Below are 17,786 nucleotides of genomic sequence, written 5' to 3'. Positions count from 1 at the left end.
TTCACACACTGGTGATGGCAAGCTACATTGTAGCCACAATGGCTGCCGGACACTGGCGCCACCGGGCCCTCTGACCACCACCAGTAGGCAACGGGTGAAGTGTCTTGCCCAAGGACACAACGACCGAGACTGTCCAAGCCAGGGCTCGAACCGGCAACCTTCCGATTACAAGACGAACTCCCAACTCTTGAGCCACGATCGCCCCGTGAATAACATACCGCTGGTAAATACAGACAGAAATGAACAACTACAAGATTAAGTCTGCATGGCCCACAAGCTCATGCGACCCTAGGATGTTGCTGTCATCTTCCTGCTCCTGAAAAACATGCATACATCCACCCTTTTCCTTGTGTGGGTGGAGAAGTTGCAATCTTGCATATCAGTGTAAAGTCAGTCAAACATTTGTCCCCATTATCAGTCCAGTCAGTCTCTATATCTTTATTGCTGATAGCAGAACTTCTTATTTCGAATTAAGTTTCTATAGCTAGCTTGTTGTTTCATTAACATTAAAAAAGAAAGAAGTCTCTATCGTAGTCAGGCACAGCTAACTCCTGTTTGCGAGTTAACTTAGCCAACCACACTGTTTGTTGTTAACAGGTACCCCCTCATGATGTGTGCCACTTCCTATCTGATTTTTGCTCCCCCTATATGGAGGAATACAATAGCCACACACTTCAAAAACAGAATTCTGTGCTTAGATAATGAATTGTAGAATAAATTCTGCATTTGTAAAGTCATTTTTGAATTCCACATTAGCAAAGAGATTTTTGAAATGTTTTATGAGGTGCTTGGAAATGTTGTAGGTGGCTGAGTTTATACTGCTACCAATGAGTCTGAGCGGGACTCCTTTGTGGAACTATGGAAGTCCGTATATACAGGGTGTAGCATCCCCTGGGTAAATGCGGTGATGTGCAGGGCAGTCAGTGGCTTTTATCCTTTCAGGTGCTTGTAGGGCCTACAAGCACCTGAAAAGGAAAAAGTCATCAAGAAAAAGTCATCAATTGCCTACAATGACTTTCTTTTTATAGCTGCTTCTGGGCTTTCACCTTGAAGTTTCATAGGTATTGTTGTCACTAAGGAGTGTAGTAATGTTTATTTGCTCTGCTTCTTTTTTATCAGGAATAAAATAAATATATATACTTTTTTGTGCCCCAGCTGAGTAACAGCAGAAGAGTCTGGTGGAGCAGCAGAGGAACAATTTCAGCCATTTGGACTCAGCTCAGCCACTACAGAGGAAACAATGACTTCAACACAAAAGGTGAGAAAAATATCACAGTTACATTGTTATCGAAACTGTGTGCACAGCTGGTTGGTTTTTAAAAACTCTTTAACACCAGCTTTATATTTCCATCCTGGGCTCATCCATATATAGAGATTGACAGACCATGTGACTTTTGCGCATTTCATTGTGGGTACGAGTGGCAATAAAATCAATACACCGCATCAAGCACTAGCATTTCCAGCACCTGTAATCATAAATTTTGTGCTTTTAATCCCAACTTGCATTTTATTAGCCTCAAAAACAGTTATGTACAAAACGATGGTGAACACGGCAGGTCTGTACAAAGACAGAGTTGACGAAAAGGCATAAAAAAAAGTACAAGGAAAATATCTGAATGAAAGGGTTAGACCCATACAAGCATACAGAGTGGAATAAGGATGTTACTGTGCTGCCCAACTTTCATCACGCACATATTTATTATTATATAGTCCTAAGTGTGAGTGCACACACTCACAAAATGTTTAGTAACTTCAGATCCCTGCAACAAGCCCAAGTCCAGTTTACTTTGGTGATTTGTACATTCCTGCACTTTGTAGGCTGGTTTTCCAACAAAACACAACAAACTTTAGCCCGCAAAGCCACAGTGAACAAAGCAGCAGAGCGCAACAAATTCAATTCAAATCAATATAAGACTTATTTGTAACCTACATCAACAATTATGTTATTATAAATTACGTAATAACTACAACAGAAGACTTACCTTTGTGGAAATGCTTGGAGCAGACTAACATGTGAGCTGGAGTGTTCTGAAACGTTATATTTGGTCTGCAATCAAGGCCATCCGTCAGCTCTTTGTTTCTTCGGAAACATGGCTTAAACAATTTCTCTTCCATGATGTAATCTGATAAAAACCGATCTCTTTACTCGTCGGATTCCCATTTTACGTCGTATTTTCAATCTCTGTACTGAATCTACATTCTCAACCAAAAACCGCAGAAGTTAAAAGAACATACAAAGGTCATATTTTATCAGCACACAAATAAAAAAATATCATCAGTTCAACTCACAATTATTTATGAAGTGAAAGATTTTCTCCACTGATCAATATTTCTTCAATAATGTCATTTTCAACTCTCATTGAAGCACATCATTGTAATGTGATACTATGACCAGAAGGTGGTGGTAACACACAATCAATGTGTTTGTTGACATGTTTGAATCCACCAACGGAGGGAGTTTCAGTTTGTTCCACGACTGCATTTCACTCACTGCCTCTGTTTGTATCTCTGTCACTGCAGGACCAACATGCAGCAAGAAGTCAGCGCTCTCGGGAGGCCGACAAACCTCACAGAAGAAAGGGAGAGAAAACCTACAGCTGTGATGAGTGTGGAAAGTCTTTTACCCGGGCTGGAAACTTTAAAAAACATCAACTCATCCACAGTGGAGTTAAACCTTACAGCTGCGACTTGTGTGGAAAGTCTTTTACCCAGGCTGGAAGCTTAAAAGCACACCAATTCATCCACAGTGGATTTAAACCTTACAGCTGTGACTTGTGTGGAAAGTCTTTTACTCAGGCTGGACACTTAAAAAATCACCAACTCATCCACAGTGGAGTTAAACCTTACAGCTGTGATTTGTGTGGAAAGTATTTTACCCAGGCTGGAGACTTAAAAAAACATCAACTCATCCACAGTGGAGTTAAACCTTACAGCTGTGACTTGTGTAGAAAGTCTTTTACCCAGGCTGGAAGCTTAAAAAGACACCAACTCCTCCACAGTGGAGTTAAACCTTACAGCTGCGACTTGTGTGGAAATTATTTTACCCAGGCTGGAAGCTTAAAAACACACCACTTAATCCATAGTGGATTTAAACCTTACAGCTGTGACTTGTGTGGAAAGTCTTTTACCAAGGCTGGAGACTTAAAAATACACCAACTCATCCACAGTGGAGTTAAACCTTACAGCTGTAAGTTGTGTGGAAAGTCTTTTGCTCGAAATAGAAACTTACAGAGGCATCTAGTTACCCACTCTGGAATTAAGGCGTACAGCTGTGACTTTTGTGGCAAAAGTTTCAGCGACAAACGGTACCGAAATATTCACCTACGGATTCACACTGGAAATGATGTTTACTTCTGTGATCAGTGTGGGAAACTGTTTGCAACAGATGCACAGATAAAACAACACATGTTTACCCACACTGAGGAGAGACCTTATAAATGTGACCTGTGTGAGAAGACGTTTAAAGCTCCACATCAGCTGAACAAACACCAACAGATCCACTCCTGAAAGTAACTCTACAAGTGCAGTTACTGTGAGGTATGGATTTTTTTTTTTTTTATCTTGTTATTTTAACCTGATTGTTTGGAACAAGTCTGATCAGTAAACTTATGGAGTTATACAGAATGAACTGTTATACTGAATGAACTGTTTGGAAACATGAAGAGTCATTTTCGCCCGGTAAGCTCAGTGTTATAATATATTGATTAGAAGCAGAGCAACACAGATGGATCCAGTTCTCAACCCTGTCGTCACTGTGGTGGTGGGAAAGAGTTTCTTTGTAAGCTTTGTGGAAAACCGTCCAATCAATTATGGGACCTAAAACCACATCAATGTAGACACACTGGAGACAAAATGAACAATTACAAAGAATGTGGGAGAGGCTTCCACACACCAAGTACATTAAAATACACAAATTCTTCCACAGTGTGGTGATGAAGCACATCTGTGATTAGTGGGGCGACCGTGGCTCAGGGGGTTGGGAATCGCATCTGTAACCGGAAGGTCGCCGGTTCGATCCCTGGGCTCTCTGTCCTGGTCGTTGTGTCCTTGGGCAAGACACTTTACCCTACTTGCCTACTGGTGTTGGCCAGAGGGGCCGATGGCGCGATATGGCAGCCTCGCTTCTGTCAGTCTGCCCCAGGGCAGCTGTGGCTACAACCGTAGCTGCCTCCACCAGTGTATGAATGTGAGAGTGAATGAATAGTGGTATTGTAAAAACCCCATCAATGTATTTTCACTTAAACAAGCAGCTGTTTTTTTTATCTTCATTAAAATTATATAAAAATTAACAGTGCAAACACAAATTCCTTGCTGACAGTTTAACCAAAAGGCATTTCAAGTGGAAACTGGCTGACATATCCTCAGCATAACCATGTATAATATCCACAAAACTTAAAAAGAGGTTATTCACACACACAATACGGTAATATTACCGTATTTTCACGACCATAAGACGCACTGTACTAAAAGGCGCAGTCTCAGTTATGTGTGCCATTACTGTATTTAACACACACATAAGGCGCACTGGATTATAGGGCGCATACAAGTACCGTATGCGTATTTAAAAATAAAGCGGGAGCAATCCTGAGTTCGGTACTTTACTCACATTTCTATTACCGGTAATCGCCATCATCAACAACACACAAGCATACAAGTGTGCGTATTTAAAAATTAAGCAGGAGCAAAACAAAGTTTGGTACTCACATTTTTATCATCAATCAAACCCATCGAAGTCCTCATCCTCTGTGTCTGAATTGAACAGCTGCGCTAAATCTCCATCAAACATGCCAAGTTCACTTTCGTCACTGTCAGAGTCACTTTCCGTGCCGTGCGGCTCCTCGGAAATGATGCCGGCTTTTGCAAAAGCTCGAACAACAGTGCCAGCAGACATGTTAGCCCAAGCATCTACAATCCATTGGCAAATTGTGGCGTAACTCGCCCGGTGCTGCCTTCCACTCTTGGTGAAACTGTGGTCTCCATCGGTCATCCATCGCTCCCAGGCCGCTCGCAGCCTTACTTTGAACGGGCGGTTCACACCGATGTCCAGCGGTTGGAGTTCCTTTGTCAGGCCTCCCAGAATGACAGCAAGCTCACAGTTCATTTGTTTCATTAGTTTTTTCACATCGGCTGTGAGATGGGCACGCATAGAGTCACAGATTAAGAGCGATGGTGATGCGTGGAAAAAACCACCTGGTCTCCTTACATACACCTCCCTCAGCCACTCTTTCATCATTTCCTCATCCATCCAGCCCTTTTCATTTGCCTTAATGATGATTCCTGCTGGAAACTTCTCTTTAGGCAAAGTCTTTCGCTTAAAAATCACCATAGGCGGCAATTTCTGTCCATTAGCATGGCAGCCAAGCACAACAGTGAAAGAAGACTTTTCATACCCCGTTGTGTGTATCGCTACCGTGCTGGTCCCCTTCTTCTCCACAGTGTGACTCACTGGGATGTCAAAAGTGAGTGGGACCTCGTCCATGTTTGTGATATGGCTGGGCTGGATGTTTTTGTCGCCGATGTGTTTGCTGCAGTAGGAGCAGAAGATGGCCAGCTTTTCCTTATAATCCGCTGGAAGTTGCTGCGCTACCGTAGTCCTGGTCCGGATGGAAAAATGGCACCGTTTCATAAAACGAAAGCACCAAGACGGACCTCCTTGGAAATGTTCAATGTTCATCTCTTCAGCTAGTGAAACTGCTTTTAGCCGAATGATGACCGTCGAAACGCTTCTCCCGCTCGTTCTTTGCTCGATGATCCACCGCTCGAGTCTTTCCTCCAACTTGGGCCACCTTGCCTTATGTCCGCGGAAACTCAGCTGCGTTTTCTTGACCTGCCGGAGCTTGTTTTCTAGCTTCCTCCATTTGCGAACCATCGATTCGTTAATCTTAAATTCTCTCGCCGCTGCTCGATTTCCATGTTCCTCCGCATAGCTGATGGCCTTCAGTTTAAACTGTGCTTCATAAGCGTGTCTCTTTGCCATTTTCAGGGTTGTTAAAACAACGATGTCCTGCATAACGCACATACCTGTTCTTTTATACAGGTATGTGCGATGAAGTCAACGCACGCACTTCACCCTTTAGCGTTCTCATGGTGTTCTCTACTACGTCCTCATTACAACACACAGGGCGCACTGCGCTATAGGGCGCGCCGTACTTTTTGAAGAAAATCTAAGACTTTTAAGTGCGCCTTATGGTTGTGAAAATACGGTATGTTGAAGCACAGTACGTATCACTCCGCGAGGCTCCTGCCTACGATAGCCGTAATGCTCCGACAATCCATCAAGCGGTACGGCTTCGTAGCTTAGCAGAGTCGTACTGAAACATTTGACAGATTTTCGAGCGCCGTGTACATAAAATCGTTTCGAGGTCAGTAAACACAACCAGAATTCATACATAAGGCACACAGGATTATAAGGGGCACTGTCGATTTTCAGAAAAATCAAAGGATTGATTTTAAGTGTGCCGTATTTTCCAAAAAACACTGTAATAATGATGGCCCGCTAGCATGCTCTACCAAAAATAGTATTTTGTTGTGTATCTGAGGGACGAAAGCTAAACCAGTTCCACACCACTGAAGTTGCAGCATTTTTACAAACCAATTCTAGTTCATCCGTTTCATTCAACGATCCGCTTTCACTCTTCTCATTCTGCGTCGCCGCCATGTGTGTATGTAAACAAAGACACTGCGCATGCGCGTTTTACCCATATTCTATTACGATATTTCATTTTCTTATTGTTGCCCAACATTACACCAGTATTACCGTGAATGGTATGATATAGCCCAGCCCTACCTGCATGTATAGATATGTATATCGAGTTTATGGTTTTTCCTTTGAGGGATTTTAATTCTCTAAAATTTTATCCCTATTACAGTTTAGTCTTTGTTCCCTTAGGACACAGTAGTGTTTTGTAGTTGTACTTACTGTATTATTAAAGTTATAGGTATGTCTTGTTTACCAAACTGATACTGTATCAAAATTGCAGATATGGATATGTATGTCAATTTCTTTTATTTGAACATTCTTATTTTTTCCCAATTAACTTCTTTTTGTATGTATTCATTTTATGTTTCACCTAAGTTAAATTTCAATCCTTCATTCATATTTAAACTTTTGCTGTGGTAAAATCTTCTCTTAAATCCTTTTCTCCAAAAACTGCAAATAATTACACAGCAGTTGCAATTAAAACTTCTAAAATGAACTAAATCTGTCCACCATCTTTGAAACAACACCTGCTGTGACTTCATGTCCACAAAAGCTAAATTGGTTTGGGGCTGTATTTCCATGTAATACCAGTTTGTACCAGAAGATGGAGCAGTGAGGCTGTGTAACCTTTGTTTAATTAGTGAAAAAAACACCTTATTCACAGTGGCAGCAAAGAACTGTTAAAAGTTAAAAACAGCAGCACACATCAGGACCATTTTAAAGATCACAGGTGACTACTCTTAGTTAATTCAAATTCTATTAAAGCTCTATTTTTGACTCCTCCTTTCACTTTAGTATATTTACTGTGTTTTTGAAGTCCACGTGTTGTTTTTAATGAATTCATTTTGATCCACATGTTCTGCAGCTGTTTTCCTGTTGATTTGAAGTTTTTATAATGAAATCCTGATAATATTAAAGTGTTACTTATATTTGATGAACTCGGTGTATAGTTTGTCTTATTAAACAGTTTGGTGTGAAAAATAAAGAAATGATCTCACAACAAGTAGTTTGAGCCATGATTTCAGATTCAAACTAATTTAACTGTTTTCAGTGGTACATGTGGAGCTTTATCAGAGGAGGAGACTTGGCTGTTCTCCACTCACAGTGAACACGGTTCCTGCAGCTCATTAAAAACTCTGAAATGATCTTCAAGGACAAAAAGGTCATGCATTGCAAGAGCCATTTGCAGATGTGTTGTCCCCCCTGCGTGTCTGCATGACTCTCATGCAGCACCAATTTGAAACCCAGCCTGGTGTGAAAGTGCATTCATGGCCCTACAAGTTGCCAGAGCAGAAGAGACAAATTGTGCGAAAGGAATTGGCTGAAATGGTGAAAATGCTGTTATCATAGGATGAAATGAGGATTTGTTCCTCAGTGTTTGGTCTCCTATGCTTATCTGTTTGCCAGATGATTTGTCCCAGCTGTTGAGAGGGGCTGGTTGTCTTTAAGGTGCTTCCAGGTAATTAAGAAGTGAGCGCACGGTTTTATACGGTACTGTGATGATAATAAATATAACAAGAAGGAAATATAAGTTTGACTATGGAGCACATCTCCTTCAGCGTTCAGAATAATGGATTGCATTTCTCTCAGTCAACTGACTGTTTAGGGGAGAAAACGGCTAATAGTTAGCGGGCTCTGTGTTTGTGGTTGTTGTTTATTAATCACACCAGGAGTGAACAAAAGCAGAAAACCCCCTGTAAAGATGCAGACTGTGAAAGTCTGCTTTATACCATAAATCTTACCAGGTGTAACTGGGTTTTTTTGTGTTTTAAGTTATAAACACGTGTCAAGACTTCTGTCTCCCATTGCTGATGTGATCCTCCTTTTCTGTTCCCTATTAATGAACTACGGTAATTTGTGATATTTCCCCCATAAAATAATAAGGCTTTATTGAAATCATTGTGATACAGAGATTTGGACTCTTGTCGTCATCATCATCATCATCATCATCATTATTTATTTATGTAGCACTTTAAAAAACACACATGGTGGACCAAAGTGTTGTACAATACTAATATGCACATAGTAATAAAAAACAGACATAGCGATAAACATAGCAATAAAATATATATATATATATATCAGTTACCCACAGAGTTAAAAGCCAGAGAATAAAAATAGGTTTTTACATCAGATGTAGCCTGTCTAACATGGAGAGGAAGGTTGTTCCAAAGCATTGGTGCTGCAACAGAGAACGCTCGATCTCCTCTAAGTTTCAGCCGTGACTTTGGCACCGAAAGCAGCAACTGCTCAGCTGACCGAAGGGAACGAGTGGGGACATGGGGCTTCAACAAATTTGATATGACTGAACTGTCTAAGCCCGGTTTCTTAAGTAAATGATGTATGACTGCATGCTTAAATTACTTGACCAGACAAAAGATTAGTATTAATAATGTTCAGAATGTGTGGTCCGATGATAGGAAATACCTTTTTAAGAAAACGGGGAGGAACAACGTCATTTGGAGAGCCACACGGTTTAGCATTCAACACAAGTTTCTCTAAATCAGATAAAACAATTAGTAGAAAGGCAGAGAACAAACTTGAGCAAGAACCATGCATGGCTGGGTCGGCAATAGATAGAGTCGGATGTCTCAAACTAGCAACCTTGTCCACAAAATAAGTAAGAAACTTATTGCACATAACCGCAGAAGAGTGCAAAAGAATATAGCCTTCCGGATTAAGTACAGAATTTATAGTGTTATATAGACCACGAGGGTTATGCGAGCTGGCAGCAATACTTTGGGAAAAATAGGAGTGCTTGGCAGAGTTTACTGCTCTCTGATAGACTTTCCAGCTAGTCTTAAGAGCTTCCTTAGAGACATACATCTTTTTTCCACCGTCTTGTGCATGCTTTGGATAAAAAAGTAATTTTGTATACACTAAATGTAGTTTACCAAATGCTCCTCAGTCCAAACTGACTTTATGGTTCATACTCAGGGAACTCCTGCCGTGACCTCCCCTCTGTGAGAGCGCGCGCACACACACACACACACACACGCAGAAGGAGAGAAACAGAAAGATCATTAATGCAGGGGATTGCAGCAGCTCTTGGACTTTCACTCTCTGCCGGATTTCAGAAGAATGGTCACATAAATTTCATTACAATTTTTTTGCCTTTGCTTCAATTCAGATGTGTCTTTAAATCCTTTCTTGTTCAAATTGTTTATTCACATAGTAAAGAAGTAGCTCAGAAACTGAGTAAGTAGGAAGAGCGATAGTTTAAAGATATTTTCTACAATACAGAGGATTTCATCATCTGCAGTTTGTGAAAACTGCAGTTAAAAAACAAATTAGTAAATTCACAAATGAAAAAGATGCTTGAGTTGTTCTTGTGTCCAACAAAAATGGGTTCTGATATTTTTTTATTTTTAATGTTACTGCGTTGAATTTGGCACAATTTAAATTCAAAAAATTATTAGTCTCTTAAATGAATAGCATCTTGACAGGGACTTGGTGAATGACTTAAAAAACTAATACATTGTTTTTACATCTTGTGCACTTGAGTATACTCCAATGAAACTTGAAGAGTGGGACACACAATATAGAAATGATGACTTGGCAATTGTTAGGGAGGAGTGTAAGTACAGAGAGGAGGAATTCCTACATCCTATTCATGTACTCTGCAATGTGCATTGGGTCCTTGTAACATGTTCACTTTTTTTCAAAATAAATAGCTGTGAAAAAAATCCATCAAAGTTGAGGTAAGTGGTTATCACAGTATCGAGGGTTTTTTTTTTCATTGGGGTCAAATTTCTCTTTGGGGAAAAATTAAGCCAGCATCCATGTGTCAAAGGCCTCTTAAGGTCGGTTCTAAAAAAAAAGTCAGTCCCTGAAGCTTATTTGTCTCACAGATGCTAATTTGGTGACTGTGGGAATGTGTAAGGAATGTTTTGGGACTGTACCCCTGTCTGATCTTAAAAAACGAACTTTGTTGTTACATTACAGCAATTTTGAGGAAACATTTAACGGCTTATCATGGAGCAGGATCAAAAGGACAGTCCTCGGGACACTTCCGGTTATGCTTCCATCTGGCGTAGTCGTCTGAGTGGTCTGTGCTATATCGCCCCTCCTGACCCGGAGTGGTATAACGTGTTGTGGAAAAGTTTGCTTGATTCTCTCTCTCTCTGTGTGTCTTGAAAAATAATAATTTTTCTGGGGATTTTTTCTTATGTGCTTATGGTATCCTATGGAGGAAGTTGAAGCATCCTGAGCACTCGGAGGTAATTGACTGGGATGAACCGACGGTCGTCTGACATCTTGATGTCATTTTCTTTTAGGGTTTCTGTTTTTCTTTCTATTGAGAAACCCTGTTGTAAAAGTAGCTCAAAAATGAAGAAAAACTCTTTACTTTGGTCTGGGAAGGAATGTCTGCACAAAACCAAAATACCTCATCAGGGTGTTTTAATTGTTCAAGTAGGACAGTGTTCTGAATATGTGCGCGGTGCTCTTTTCACTAAGGGATATTATTGTTTTAACACATACAAGGATGTAGCTTGCCTCCACAAAGCGTTATATTAATGCAATCCGTTACTAGTCGGATAATCTTAAAGGTTTTATTTTATTGTGTCTGTAATAAGGTTAATATAAGAAAGCAAAATAAAGCTATTGAAATAAAGCTATTTCTATTGAAAAAAGAAATAGCTCTTTACCGAAAAAAAGGATATCAAGATCATTGTCATAATACTGAAACATTTTAACAGAAATCAAACTATGAGTTTGTCTGTGGAAAAACTAACTGCTGCTCTGTCTTTTTGACAGACTGACTCAACAGAAATCTGCTGCGTCACCCCTCCGAATGCTCCATGCCCCAGGAACCCCTCCCTCTCTGATCAGAATCATCCCCCCAGGAACAACCCCTCCTTTTTTCAGTTCAGTTCAGTTCAATTCATTTTTATTTCAAACATGTGCATTCACAATCATTACAAATATAGTTCCATTCTTTTGTTTGAAAAGGAGTAGGCAGAAGTATACACTTATTAGTCACTACCCCTCAAATTTTACCTCTCATTGATTTTATTTTCTTTTAACCTTAAATTAAACAAACAACATATAAAGGAAAAGTAAAACAAAGACAAAACAAACAAACAAATAAATAAACAAAACAAATAAACAAGCCCCACCACAATATTATGGAACGGCAGGACTGCCATAATGAATTAGTTAAATACACCATTAAATAATTAATTAAATATGGCAATAATAAATTAAAATTGGAAATAATTAATTACATAAATATTTATGATTATTTATTTATTTCACATTTTAATTAATTAGTCCAGTCAGTATCACATCATTTACTCTTGAATATTGTTCCAGATCTGACACCCTTCCTTCCAGCATAGCAATCTTCTTGTCTTTTTCCTCAGTCTGCCTTCTTAGTTCTTTAATGTCCTCCATTAAATTAAGTATCAGTTTTTGTTGTTTTAAAATGTTGTTCTTCTGACATAAAGTTTAGGGATTTCTTTATGTCCTCCAAATAGCTTGGAAAGAAAAGCGTCTGGACTTCTTTAAGTTGCTTGAAGACATTTCACCTCTCATCCGAGAAGCTTCAATGGGGGATTTCTTTATGTCCTCCAGTTCCTCCTTGTTGACTTTGCTCCATCTTTTCGGTGTTAAGGCCTATTAGTTGAGAAGCACCCTTGTGGCTTGCCTAAGCCGGGCCTGTCCTGGTAGTTTGCCTCACTGGCTGTTGGTGGTGCGTGGCCCAGCCTGCCTCTGAGCTTTGTTTGGTGGTTGAGCTTGGTAGGGTTAGGCGATTATCCTCACTGGCTGGTGCTCATGGCTGACATGTTCTGACAGCTGGCCTCACCTATTGATGGTGGAACCTGGCGGGTCCTGGCAGCTAGCCTCTCTGGCTGGTGGTGGTGGAGCCTGCCCTGGCCTGGCAGCTAGCTGCTCTGGCTGGTGGTGGAGCCCGGCCTGGCCTTGCAGCTAGCCTCTCAGGCTGGTGGAGGAGCCCGGTCTTTTTTCAGGGTTAAGTTGCACTCCAGCTGCAGCCTCAAGTGCACTTCACAAAACCAAAGCACAAACTTCTTGGACAAGCTCGACAAAAAATCCACCACAGCTTCTCACAGGTGAGCTGTACGTCCGATGTTCCCATGGTAAGAACGTCTCCAGTGATGATGTGATGAAGCTGTTTCCCGCGGACTCCTCTATATCAACTATAATTCATTAAAATGATAAACTATAATCAGCCCAGCCTGCCCAAACTCAGCAGCTGCCTCGCATTTCCGCGATTCCCACTGGATGCGATTAGTCACACATATGGAATCGATTAGACACTTCCAGAGTACTTCCAGTAGGGTCAAAAGGTCAAGGCTAGGGTCATCAATCAAATTTTGACACAAGCAGGGATGTTACTTTTTTCACATTCACAAGATAATCCGTAATTAAGGTCCTCTAGCTACCCAGCTAGCTAAGATAGAATAGAATAGAATAGAATAGAATAGTCCTTTAATGATCCCACAAGGGGAAATTTGGTTGTAACAGCAGCCAAAAAGACAAATATACAAACAAACAGTACACAGGACACGGAACAGAAACATACACAATTTTTCTTACATATTTACATTAAGGACAATGGTTACTATAAACAGAGAGTAGCCTACTCTATAGTTATTAAATTAAATAAAAATAATTACAGCTAAGAGGCAAACCAGGTTGTAGTGTGAATTGGTTAACTAACTTATTGCCGTTACAGCATTGATGTAAACATCTATGTTTGTTTGGAGCAGTTCTGATTGTACAGTCTGACAGCTGCAGGGAGGAAGGACCTGTGGAAACGCTCCTTCATGCATCTAGGATGCAGCAGTCTGTCACTGAAGGAGCTCTGCGGCATGGGGTGGGAGACTCTGTCCATCAGAGATGTTATTTTGGCCAGAGTCCTTCTGTCTCCCACCACCTGCACTGGGTCCAGGGTGCATCCCAGAACAGAGCTGGCCTTCCTGATGAGTTTATCCAACCTCTTCCTCTCAGCTGCCGATAAACTGCTGCTCCAACATACAACACTGTAAAAAAAATGACAGATGCCACCACAGAGTCATAGAAGGTCTTTAAAAGCGCTCCCTGGACTCCAAATGACCTCAGCCGCCTCAGCAGGTAGAGTCTGCTCTGACCCTCCCTGTAAAGCATCAGTGTTGTGGCTCCAGTCCAGTTTATTATTCAGGTGAACACCCAGGTACCTATAAGAGTCCACTATCTCAATGTCCACTCCCTGGATGTTCACCGGTGTCAGTGTGGTGGGTCTGTGTCTCCGGAAGTCCACCACCAACTCCTTCGTTTTCCCGGCGCTGATCAGCAGGTGGTTCTGCTGACACCAGTCAACAAAGTCCAGAGTCCACTGTCTGTACTCTGAGTCGTCCTCACCTGTGATGAGGCCGACTATGGCAGAGTCGTCAGAGAACTTCTGTAGGTGGCAGCGTGGGGAGTTGATGGAGAAGTCTGCAGTGTAGAGGGTGAAGAGGAACGGTGCCAGCACAGTTCCCTGTGGGGCCCCCGTACTGCAGACCAGCTTGTCAGAGACACAATCCTGTGACCTCACATACTGTGGACGTTCTGTGAGGTAGTCCAGTATCCACTGGGACATGTGGTGGTCCACTCCTGATAGCTCCAGCTTGTCTCTCAGAAGTCGTGGCTGGATGGTGTTAAAAGCACTGGAGAAATCAAAGAACATGATCCACACAGTGCTTCCAGGCTTCTCCAGGTGAGTCAGAGCTCGGTGCAGGAGGTAGATGATGCCGTCCTCCACCCCGATGCCAGGCTGGTAAGCAAACTGCAGCGGATCCAATGAAGACCTACCAGGGGGCGCAGATGGTTTAGAACCAACCTCTCGAGGGTCTTCATCAGATGCTGAGGTCCTTGGGATGGGGGGTCTTTGGTACCAGTACCACACAGGAGGTCTTCCACAGCTGTGGTACTTTCCCCAGTGACAGGCTCAGGTCGAACAGATAACCTAGGATGCCACACAGGTCATCTGCGCAGCATCTCAGGAGTCTGGAGCTGACACCATCTGGACCTGCAGCCTTCCGCACCTTGATCTTGCGAAGCTCGTTCCTCACTTGAAGTGCTGAGATAGAAACAGTGGATTTTGGGGGAGGGGTGTGTATGTTGGAGTCCACAGAAGCCGGGGGTGGGTGTAATGACTAGGAGCTGGGAGGTGTGAAGTCCTGAGATGAAGGACAGGCAGTACCTGAAGATGAAGGAGATTGCAGCAGGGGGGGACGGTGCTGTGGAAGGGGTGGGTGTTTGATCAAACCTATTAAAATATTTATTTAGGTCATTCACCCACCCCAAGTCTCCTGCAGCCTGGGGGGTTGGTTTTTGTCCTGAGATTGTCTTCAGGCTGTTCCAAACCCCTCTGACGTTGTCCTGTTGCAGCTGCTCTTCCATCTTCCTCCTATAGTTATCCTTTCCTTGCCTTATCTTCCATTTCAGCTTCTTCTGAACAACTCTCAGCTCCTGTTTGTCTCCAGATCTAAAGACTCTCTTCTTCTGCTTGAGGAGAGCCTTAATTTTAGGATTTATCCATGGCTTGTTGTTAGAAAAACAACATACCTTTTTGATGGTTACGGTGTTGTCCACACAGAAGTTCATGTAATCCGTAATGCAGTCTGTGATGCTATTGAGGTCATCCTCCAGGGGGCTGCAGAGGTTGTCCCACACAGTAGAACAGAAAATGTCCCTCAGGGCCTCTTCAGTCTCTGCCGACCATTTCCTTACTGTGCGTTTCACAACTGGTTCTCTGTGTACTAGAGGTTTATACACAGGCTGGAGATGAACCAGATTGTGATCTGGGAGATCGGACCTCCACGCGCTCTCCGGACAAAGACGCCGTAAAAAATGTAATTAAGAATACCATTGTCCATAGAATTCTGAGCTCCATTGTGGGAGAAAGCAGTCCACAATAGAAAAACAAAAACACAAAACAACAGAGAAACATATATTAAAGAGAAAAAAGGACTCGGTCAGGTTGGAGCTGCTGGTTGCCAGCTCAGAGCGGCGCTGGAAGATAAGATGAGCACTTGGCTGTAGGGGAAACATGTTTTGTAAAGTTCGTTTAGCTAACCCGTGCAGGGGAATGAATTTACCCTGACTAAAGAAGTCAAGAGAAACGCACCGGGCTGCTTAGTGACTAACCACTGTTACTGTACTTTTATTATACTGTAAGAGCAACAGGCTGGACTCTGCTTCTGCTCCTGTGCAGAGCTGATTATTAAATATGTGCAAACAGCAGCATGTTTTCTGTCGCTTTCCACATGTGCAAGGACATTAACGCCAACTTTTAAATTCCCCTCTGAAACCAACTACTTCCACTTGTCAGCTTAAGTTAAAATGTTATATTTTTCCCCTGATTATTTTTTTCAGCTTTTTTTTCAGCTTTTTTTTTTTTTTTTACTGAGTTTGTTACAAATATTCAGGTTAAAAAAACTGTCCAAATTACTTTTAATGAATTATGTTCACAAAGTCACATGTGCAGTATTCTGTACAGCTTGCATCCTTTAGGACAAATAATTTGAAACATTAATATTTCTTGTTCAATACCACTGAGCTGATAACACCTCCGTATGTTGTGACCAGGATGCAGCAGCAGACTGAACCTCGACTGAAACCTGCTCCATCATCTCATCTTTGCAGATGTCCATTTATAAAGCATCAACAACTCAAAGGTAAACATGATATTAGAAAATGTGTTAGTAAAGCCTTTAAAACAAATAAAAAAATAAACAGCTGTTGGCAGAACTATAGGACTGAACAACTTCAGATCCCGAGTGTGTGAGGACAGAGAAGTAATCAGCTCTATTTCAGTTTTGATAGATAAACTTTATATTTCAGTTTGTGATGATTCTGTTCTGTTTGTGATTACAGGAGCTGTCCTCAGATTCAGACCTCAGCACCACCCAGTGACAGCAGACAGATCATCCTATATCTTCAATCTTTGTAGTAACTCCAAAATTAACTGAAGAAAACAGTACAAAGGTTAAAGTACCACATGTGCTGTCAGTGAAAGCTGCAGCTGTTTTATTGATAAATTTAAAGACAAAAGGATTAATCACCCCTGTAACTGTGTCACTATACATCAGCATTAACAGTACCTCAGTTTGGTGTTTCACAAAGCTGTTTTTTGACAATAGTTTGTTATTTAGTAAGTAATTCAGAGTCATAAATACCAGAGTAACCAGAAGGAAACATATATTTAACTTTCTACAGGACTTAAAGCTATTATATTATGTAAAAGTCCAGACCCTCTGAGGATTATCTGAGTACTTCTAACATTACACAAAGCAATGGTCTCCATCAGTGTTCATGAAATGCTGGGTTTATCCTTCTTGTGAGGGAGCTGCTGGTGAAGATCACGAGCCCTGCTTGATCCTGGCGATGAGTGAATGATTTCCTGTGTCGTTCAGTGGTGCTTTTCGGTAATCTCAGTCTCTCACTGAACGAGCTCCTGTGACTGACCAACATGTCATGGAGTGGGTGGGAGGTGTTATCCAACATTGTCTTTATCTTGGACAGCATCCGCCTCTCCGACACCACCTTGAGGGAGTCCAGCTCCATCCCCACAACATTGCTGGCCTTACGGATCAGTTTATTAAGTCTGTTGGCATCTGCGACCCTCAGCCTGCTCCCCCAGCATGCAACAGCATAGAGGATCGCACTGGCCACCACAGACTCATAGAAAATCCTCAGCATTTTCTGGCAGATGTTGAAGGACCTCAGTCGCCTCAAAAAATAGAGACGACTCTGGCCCTTCCTGTAAAGTGCTGTGGTGTTTTTAGCCCAGTCCAGTTTATTGTCAATGTGTACTCCAAGGTATTTATAGTCCTCCACAATGTCAACACTGACCCCCTGGATTGAAACAGGGGTCAAGTGTTTCCTGGTCTTCCTGAAGTCCACGATCAGTTCCTTGGTCTTTGCCACGTTGAGCTGCAGATGATTCTGCTCACACCACGTGACAAAGGAGTCGACCACAGCCCGGTACTCTGTCTCATCATCCCTGCTGATGCATCCAACCACCGCAGAGTCATCAGAAAACTTCTGAAGATGGCAGGTCTCTGTGCAGTGGCTGAAGTCTGTGGTGTAGAGGGTG

General features: G+C 41.9%; 1 protein-coding gene across 1 annotated transcript; it reads left to right on the top strand.

Moving 5' to 3' along the window:
* Positions 1 to 1,240: 1,240 nt before the first annotated feature.
* Positions 1,241 to 4,005, top strand: LOC113010615 (zinc finger protein 239-like). The gene is made up of 2 exons (XM_026149783.1): positions 1,241 to 1,258; positions 2,521 to 4,005. Exons 1-2 carry the CDS (start codon positions 1,241 to 1,243, stop codon positions 3,505 to 3,507), a joined length of 1,005 nt encoding a protein of 334 aa, XP_026005568.1. The 3' UTR covers positions 3,508 to 4,005.
* Positions 4,006 to 17,786: the final 13,781 nt, after the last annotated feature.

This window comes from Astatotilapia calliptera, chromosome 3 (assembly GCF_900246225.1).
Source record: "Astatotilapia calliptera chromosome 3, fAstCal1.2, whole genome shotgun sequence".
NCBI lineage: Eukaryota > Metazoa > Chordata > Actinopteri > Cichliformes > Cichlidae > Astatotilapia > Astatotilapia calliptera.
The sequence above is the reverse complement of the archived record's forward strand: the minus strand, read 5'-3'. Positions and strand labels throughout refer to the sequence as shown.